Below are 9,032 nucleotides of genomic sequence, written 5' to 3' on the forward strand. Positions count from 1 at the left end.
AGCTCAGCCAGTGAGATTTTAGTTAAAGGGGTCAAAGGCTCAGAGAGAGACCAACTCTGTACCAGCAGGCCAGAAACCCAGGTATCATCTTTGACTCACAAAATTTGAAGGCTCATGTGGACTTTGTCACCAAACCAGGCATAGAGGACTAAATAATACATTATTTAAAATGGGAAAACATGTTACTGAAAGATATGATTTATGTGGAGAGGAAGAACCATTAGAGCATGTTATGTTATACTGCACAAAATATGAGGCTGAGATGAGAGAAAAAATTCAGAAATTTATAACTATAAAGGTAGCATTTGATCTATGTGATAATTTACATAGAGGTTCTGGAGACATATTTTTTTGTTTTATTTCAGAATTTAAGAGAAACAATATGTATAGAAAGATGTTAGAAGTTATTTTTTATTAAATGTTATTACAATGCTTATAATTGTTTGATCTGTTTCGTTATTAGATTTAGGAAAGAGTAGTGCGATTCGTGATGCACACTCCTATCCAGTTGGTGGCGGTAAGGTGCAATGTCGTTGTTTGCCAATCGCCATTAAGCTCGAAGAAAAAGAGGAAGAAGGGGAAAAAACGTTCCGCAGGGGGATAGACAGTTATGTTATGTTGACACAGATTTATAGGTTTGACTTAGAGACTTCAGAGGTGAGTTAAAATAGGTTAATGTCAACTTTTGTGTCGATACGTTAAGTTAGCATAGTTGTGAAAGCTCTGTCTGTTAGTCCTTTTACGGAATTGTTTAATTTGTCTTTTGGTTATTTTAGGTAGTTAGTTGTTAGGCTAAAGCCATAGCAAACAGTAATTGTTAACGTTAACCTAGGTCCCCAAACTTGGAGCAGGAAGTGGGAACACGTTAGTTGGGTTAAGTAGAAACTGGGTCAGGTTACGTATTATGAGACAGAACTGGTTAGGGTTAAGGTGGAAGTTAGGTCCAGATTAAGGTAAAGTGAAATGCATGAGTACGGGAAAACCTACCTTCCTTCTCCCAGCATCTACTCTGGAAGGTTGGGATCTAACCACGGGCAAGCTAACGCCAGACAGCTTTTTAACTTAAAACATCATAGTCTCGACAGTGACATAATTTTCTTAGAAGACAAGGCAACCAGACTGTCGAAAATCATTGGAAAACATGTGGACGTATTTTGAGCGGTTACCAACACATGGTTAGCCAGATTAACTATTGTGTGTTTCTGAATTTCAACCTTATCATGTGGAAATGTGACATACTTTTCACTGGTAGCTGTCTGGCTACACCAAATTGTGATCCTTCAGACTCTGACCTGATTAAAAATGACTATAGGATCACACATTTTGATAGTTTAAAAAGTTGTAACCCCACAGACCAGGGTTAGGATCATAAAAGCAGTTGAGGACAAGATCTTCACCACTTTTTGTGTTTTAGCTATGTTTATGCTATATTAAATTTTTGAATGCTGCTTGTGGAAGCAAGCATGTACACAGCCTTCCATGGAAGAAGAATTTAAATATCTAGTTCCTTAATGAACATGTTACAAGTTAATTTTCTCCATTTTAAGGGTTTGCTCATGGTGGTTGTGTTTTGTCAGCATGGAGTGTGGTGGCCTGGTCAGTGACTTGGTGTCTCCGGAGTCGACGGTGACTTCCTTGCTGTCGAGCTCTGGTCATCTGAGAAGCAGCCTGCTGCTTCCTGAACACAACACCACCTACAGATACAGAGACAAGGTTAATTCTGATTCTAATGTTTCTCCTCCGGCTTTCTTTTCTACTGCAGTGATGGAGCTCTGTGGAGGGACTCCGCCTGTCATTGTCTTCTGTCCTGTCACATTAACTGAGCCAGTGTCTACAGCCTTTCTTCTCACCTAGTAACCATTATGCCACTTTTTATTGACAAAGGTGAAAGTTTGCTCTTCTTAGATTAAATGGAAGATTTTTAGTGAAAGTTCTGCATAGCTTTTTTTTGACAAATAAAATGAGTAAGGATCAAAACAGGCTGTTACTGGTAAATTTAACATTTCTGAACAGTTTCAGTACTTCAAGTTAAAAGGCCTACAACTACTTCACAGTAAAAATCCTTCAGCTGCATCTCACTAACACCCTGCTAGATGTCTCTTGGCTTCATGTCTTGCTTTCTTCAGTTTGCCTTTCTGATGTAAGTGATAAAATTCAAAACAAGCTGCAGACCATAAAGATGTATGTGGTGCTCTGCTTACTAAAAACAAATCATAGATGTTCATTGATTCATTGATTTTGCAGAACTATGACTCAGCCTCAGTGGCGCTGGATGCCTACATTGCAGACTTCGAGAGGAGTCATCAGAACAGTGGGTCATTGACAGGACAATTAGTTCTGCCACACAGTCCCCTATCCACACCAAGCAGACCCAGAGTGCATACACTCAGAAACAAAGATGGTAGGTCACTACATGGAGACTCTGTCACTGAGGAGCAGTTTAGGGTAAATCCCACAGGTCTCATGTCTCTATGTTAATGTCTAATACTGGAGTCCTTTTTAAAACATTCACCTATTATTTTTCAGTCATTTTTTGTTTCAAAGTAAAAGCCTAACTAGAGATGGAGTGCTGCAAATTTGCTTCAGCTAGGTGCCATTTACAGTAGATATTCAGTCTTGCATTTCTATGTTTTAATGTTTCTTTGCTTTTTTTTAAATAAAAAAATAAACTAATTAATACAAATAAAGCCAACCAGGAACTGGAATTTTCTTTGAGGCACTACAAGACTTTTAATGTGAAATATCTTCATAAAATGGTGTTAGATTGTCCATATCAAGATCATAATAGTGGTCAAAATAAATTGGCAAAGTGAAGCTTGAGTATATGATCAATGTGTGTAAAATTAGGAATAAATGTTTATCTCTGCAGATACCCCTGTTTGATAATTATATAATGTAGTAATTAAAACACACCACTGTTTTGTTATTATTATTATTATTAAAACATCTATTCCTATGTGCATCCGTTTTGGTTTTTTAGTACTTAATGTTTTATATTTTGTTCCTAAACATAGTTCTCAGGGAGAGTTTGACTGATAGAGAACTGGACTTCCTGAATCTTCCTGTCAGCTCCCTCTGTCACCGTGACAACCGAGAGAGACTCTCCATGACGACGGAAGAGCTGCTGTCTATCCCTTATGATGGCTCGATGCCTGTCACCCATACCTCTGCTTTCATCCAAGGTTTTTAAATGCATCTCACACACAGCTGCATTCATCTCAAGCTTTTAGATGCATTCCTGGCACCTGGACCTTTATCTGAAATCAGTCTCACACATCGCCCACAACTCTGTCCTCGTCCGAGACCTAATAACTCGCATGTTTCCCCTCATCAAAGGACTTTAAATTCTGCACCCACACCTTGGCTTTCAGCTCAGTTCTTTCTACACATCACCCACCACTCTGTCTTCATTCCAAGTCAATAAATGCTTCACTCATACTTCCACCTTCATCCCAGGTCTTTAAACGCACCACCCTCACCTTAATAAGCCTCTTTAAAAGCATTACCACAACCACCATCATCACTATCTGTTGTCTTTAGACACAGAACCTTAGGATGATGGACATACAATATGTCTATTCAGGCATTGTTTTGACTAGATAATGAATAGACTGATAAAATAAATAATTGATAAATGAGCAGTAGTATTGATGAGATACAGTTTTTAAGTAAATCTCTGTCTCTCAGTTCCTCTGACTTGTCCCAACTGTTGATCCAGGCCTCCTGTCCCAGTCTGGTACCTCCAGACGTGGATACAAAGCCAGTGCTGAGCTCAGGAGCAGTCACGCTGCCCCCCGACTGAACCACAGCCATCCTCACCTAATCAGGACACCCAGAAGCTGCAGGTTCATGTTGTGGGCATGTTGCTCTTTTCTCTACTGTTCTGTACGTGTTCTACATCGTTTCATTTCATTACTTTCTCCTCCTCACAAGGTCCAGAGGAAGACCAGATGCAGTTCCATTTAATACACTTGATGGCAGCTTTAAGGTGACTGTCATTAATTAATTAATTTATTTTTTTAAGTCTGGACATTGTGTCTGTGTAAGTGGGCATCATTGTTTCCATGTCTGTGTCCGTCTCTCAGTCTGCACACAAAGCAGCAGGCTCACAGTGGGAAAACCCACCCTCGTCGCTCCACCTCCCTCGCTGGTTCACCAGCAACAAGGCTGATATGGACTGTTCTGAAATGAGTAACGTGCCAGACCTGAAGTACCCAGCTTGGATCCAGCACTGTGACCTCAATGAGTCACCACCGCCCCCAGAGTCAGAGCTGTGGAATGACCATGGTATAACACTCACTGCAAAACACCAGCACTACCAGGGTCTCTGGTTCAGTTCCCTCTATGACATACTGTATGTTGCATGTTCCTTCATGCCTCTTATTACACTTCATAAAACACTAACACTGTATTTAACTATAGACTGACGACACGGCAACATGTATATGTTTTCTTCAACTGACCATGAATGCAAGCACCACTTTTGTGTGTGTGCACTGTTTGTGGCAGTCAGTGAGCGCATACTCACATAAGAGTTGTCATGACCTCGATCCTTGATATTAGTCATATATTAAGTTTCAAAATGCATGGACAAAGGTAACTGTGGAGGTTTGCATGTGTGCCCAAGTGTTTGCACAGCTTGCAGCAAGCAGCATGTAGCCCACCTAACTAGCATACTACCTACAGTAGTAACTGTCTTATTTCAAAGGCCAAGGGTCACATTATTGACTAACCACATTAGTTGGTGGGATTACAGGCCAAATAAAACAAGTCCAGTTCAAGACTAGTATATATACTGTGTATTATTTTGCCACTGTGTCCCGAATGCCCTCAGGCTTTAAGGCTAACTTTTATTGGATTTGGGGATATTTATACTAGATGCTGGATACCCAAACCCAGCCCAGCTGGACCCATCAGTACCCAAGGGTTCGGGTCAGGTTTGGACAGAAATTTAGAAATCATGTTCAGGTTTGGCCACGTAGATCAAACTTTAGGCTAAACAGGCATATTTGCATTTCTAAATATTTCACTTGTAAATGAATCCATGCTTTTTCTTTAATTTAATTTAAAGAACTTAGCCTAAAATTACAATGATGCCCATTAAGTATATGACAACACTATCCATGGTATCAGACACACAAGGCCCACAGAAAAACACTCGACTGCATTGGGATCAGGTCGGGTTCGGCCACCGCACTCTTGGGCTCGTGTCGGGTTCAGACTGACATATGCAGCCCAGCTGATAAGCTAATTTACACATTAGGAATTCCAGTTGCAAGTATAACGAGGTCATGTATCATAATTTTTGTAAAACAAAATTATGTGGATATTTTCAGCATCAAATCACATGTGGTGATGAGCTTATATGTTTTCACCTGCAGCTCCCAGGACCAGAGCTCCATCATGGGTAGCAGAGCTGGAGGATGATGATCCCAACCAGACATGGCCACAGGTGAGAGACGAGATCAAACTGTTGTTTGAAACTTTAATTTATTCTGTCAGCAGCTTATGTTGTCTGAAAAATTGTAGGCCACTTGAAAAAGGATCAGTGACAATGATTTGATTGTTATGTGATTAAAATACTGTAATAACATGTCTTAAGGACATTTCAGAGAGTAGAAATTTCAAGCTAGAAATGTTTTGATATCTTTTTATAGCCTCCCCTGGTTTGTAGGCATCAATTAAGTTAATTTTCAGATCCTCACTCAGTTGCTGTTGAAGAGGCAGGTCAACATTTATCATTAGGAATTATCATTTGATTGTGTTTCCAGAGTTGATCAGTTGCCGTCTTTCAAACTGACATGAGTTTTAGAAGTAGATGGTGCCCACACTTTGACACAGTCCCACAATTAATGATTAATTTTTGTTTTTTTTTTTTAAGTCTGACCTACAAAAGTAACAGTGCATTAACAAGTGGACAAAAGCTTATTTTTAATGGATTTCTTCTACTCACATGTCCAGGGTTTCCCAAACCTTTGGACAGAACTGTATTGTGGTCGCGGTGTCAAGAATGACCTTGTGTATGTGTGTGTGTGTGTGTGTGTGTGTGTGTGTGTTTGATCAGGCTGACAGCCAGCAGACTCTTAGAGATCTGAGTCTTCAGTTTGCTGAACAGATCTCGCTGCTTGCCACAGAGAGAAAAAGCTCTGACATCATGGAAACTCCGTTCACAGGTAAAATACATTAATTAACTCATTTTATTTGTATACGTTGTACCATATGGTGGCCAGCCCATATAGGCTTGTAAGACTAGTCAGCAATAGCAGCCAAGATGGACACATGAACTTTTTATATTTCCACAAATTCAAACTGAGAAGGACAAAGGACATTCTTTTGAGGACATTGAAGTTCAGATCCTCTCCAGAGAACATCGCTGGTTTGAGAGAGGAGTCAAGGAAGCTATTTTTGTAAAAATAGAACACCCCTCACTAAATAGAGGTGGTGGACTAAGACACAACATGTCATCCATCTACAGTCCTGTACAGTACATGCCCACCAGGACAATAGGCGTCGGTCCATAGGTGAGGGCTCAAAGACAGGTAACGACGCTCACTGATACTGGGCTATAACGACTCAGTTATTAGGGGACATTGTTGGGCATCAAAGGACTGAAACACTAATGGGGATAAATATCTCTGACTCAACGCCAGTCGGGCAGAACTGATGAAGCCTCTTGGATGAGACGTGAAACATCTTCGACCTAAAAACTTGGTCCAGTTGATTTTTCTAAGTTTTTTCAGCATAGTCAGGACATAATTTTGTTTGTTTCTCTGAGTTAATTCTGTTTTTGCTGTTTGTGTATGCATGTGTCCTGTTAGACAGGAGGATCGAGGCTCTGATCCAAAAGGTGGATCAGGTGTTGAACTCTCTATCTCAGAGCTGTGGAAGACCAGACAGTCCTGCAGATTCAGGTGGGGTCAGGTAGCATCACATTAGCATAAACACACCTTACTAGGTACCATACAGAAATAACAGTTTTGTTATCCAGAACAGTGTGGGGTTTCAGTTTTAGTTTGCTTTAGTTTGCTCTCCACTTTATCCATTTATGCTCTTGATAAATAAAAGTGATGATAATAATAATAATAATAGCTGTATTTGGCCTCGCTTTACAGTGAATTTGGTGTCTCTGGCATTAAAATGTCCTGACAAAAGTCAAATATTACAGATTTCTTCACTGTGTGTTAGGAACAGTGGTAATGATGACCATTTCTAACAAAAAAGAACAAATTAATATGCTTAACATCTGAGAGCAGCATTTTAAAAGTTAACACAGGCCGCTAACTCAAAGTCATGCAACACAGCAGCTTAACAATAAAGACTTTCCAGCTAACTTGAGGAAGGAAAGAGATGTCATTAGGTGACTAACTATGAAGCAGACAGAGAGCTTTTATTTTATTTTTTTAAAGCTGTGAGTGGTCAGCTTGAGCTTCTCACGATTTCTCCTACAAGTTTCAGATGCTGGTAGAAATTGTTGATAGACAACAGAGAGCAGTGACAGATTTGAGAGCAAACGAGGGCAGAGTCGTGAGCATAACAGTTGATTTAAGCAAGCAGTGGGAATCCTCCCTCATACATTCTGCTTCGCAAAGTGAACAGTGCTTGTTTTGTGCATCTTCAATACTTTTGGCACCAACAGACTTTTACCTAAAACTAGAGAAATCTGAGAACGCGCACTCAAAAATGAGGGCACGCATGGCCAGGATTATGCCCTCCACTCTGATTATGCGCTTACAAATCTGTGCCTGCACACTCTTAAATGCTGTTATAAACTGAGTAATGCTTGAAATGTGGTTAGTGTGTTAGCTGATAGGCACATTCACAGAGACGGTAACAGTAAAACACCATTCTTGTGAATTTTTTTGTTTGTTTGTTTTGTTTTAAGCAACCAGGCATATATTGTTCTTATTCATTAACTGCTTTTGTTACCGTTGTTATTCTGCAGTCCATCCAGTGAACACCGAGGAGCTGCTGCTCAGCTCGCCCTCACGCTGTGCTCCATTCAGTCTGTAAGACTTAATTACACTCCCTTTGTTAACTCTGGGGCACCAAAACTGAACACACTGATCACACTTGATATGTTGAACCTGCAGGGACTCAGAAGCAGCAGGAGGTGTCACAGAGGCTCAGCCTGACAGAGGAGCTCAGGTAGTATTCAGTCTATCCTGTTTCATTTCTCAGCTTTCACTGATTCACAGCATTCCTTTCATTATCAACTTTAATTTCACTTTGTGGTGCTAACATGCCTGAAAGATGCTGAGAGTGACTCTCTCACTGCAGTCACAGTGTACACATCTGTCTGGTATGTTTCCCAGGCTAGGGAATGCAGTCTCCATGGAAACAGCATCTGGAAGCAGCCTGGTCCAGTGGAGGCTTTAAAACAGATGCTCTTCAGACTGCAGGCACTCGAGGCAGAGGTTAAGCAACAACAACGGCAACAACAAGCATCACTAGCTCCAACACTCGCAGGCAGGCTACAGACAGAGGGGACTCCAATGGAGCAGGTAGCCAGTCAGCCAAATATAATTGGTGTTGAATGAAAAAAAGCACTTGATTTGATTTGATTTTGATTTGATGCACTGGATTTGATTTGATTTTGATTTGAGTTTATTTATTCTTTCAAGCATGTAAAGACAGTTGATATGTCAACACACATAACTTTACACATATCCAACAAATGCTAATCCAATATCAATTTGCTTATACCTAGTACATGCTTGAATGGAGTAGGAAGAAGTCAGACTTATCCAGTCCTACCCCATGACATCATCTTACCATCATTGGTTTGCAAGCAGTATCTCTACATAGATAATTCTCTTCTACACCACACAAGTAATATACTAAAAACTTATGACAGAGTGTTAACATTCATACACCACACCCACAATGTTCCATCTAATTAATCATTAAGCCTGTTCTTGCATATATCTTGATTGACACATACCTTTATATTTATGTTTAAACTTGTCAATTCTATTACTATTTTTTATGTCTACACTTAAATTATTCCATAGTTTTACCCCACTTATGGAAAT

The 9,032-nt window shown here is 40.0% G+C and overlaps 1 protein-coding gene across 2 annotated transcripts in view; it reads left to right on the forward strand.

Annotated features, from left to right (window-relative positions):
- The first annotated feature begins 540 nt into the window (after nt 1–540).
- Nucleotides 541–9,032, forward strand: part of cunh18orf54 (chromosome unknown C18orf54 homolog) — an 11,740-nt gene continuing 3,248 nt past the window's right edge. The window contains exons 1-13 of one of the 2 annotated variants that reach the window (XM_020601203.1): nt 541–657; nt 1,548–1,713; nt 2,245–2,401; nt 3,015–3,182; nt 3,719–3,845; nt 3,934–3,988; nt 4,086–4,287; nt 5,382–5,452; nt 6,065–6,173; nt 6,819–6,911; nt 7,943–8,006; nt 8,091–8,145; nt 8,313–8,501. In XM_020601203.1, coding sequence (XP_020456859.1) covers nt 1,579–1,713; nt 2,245–2,401; nt 3,015–3,182; nt 3,719–3,845; nt 3,934–3,988; nt 4,086–4,287; nt 5,382–5,452; nt 6,065–6,173; nt 6,819–6,911; nt 7,943–8,006; nt 8,091–8,145; nt 8,313–8,501 — 1,425 coding nt within the window. In that variant the 5' untranslated portion in view covers nt 541–657; nt 1,548–1,578. The remainder of the gene's footprint in view (nt 658–1,547; nt 1,714–2,244; nt 2,402–3,014; nt 3,183–3,718; nt 3,846–3,933; nt 3,989–4,085; nt 4,288–5,381; nt 5,453–6,064; nt 6,174–6,818; nt 6,912–7,942; nt 8,007–8,090; nt 8,146–8,312; nt 8,502–9,032) is intronic. The other variant, XM_020601202.1, reaches the window with a different exon arrangement.

Source organism: Monopterus albus, unplaced genomic scaffold, assembly GCF_001952655.1.
Source record: "Monopterus albus unplaced genomic scaffold, M_albus_1.0 scaffold50.1, whole genome shotgun sequence".
Taxonomy (NCBI): Eukaryota; Metazoa; Chordata; class Actinopteri; order Synbranchiformes; family Synbranchidae; genus Monopterus; species Monopterus albus.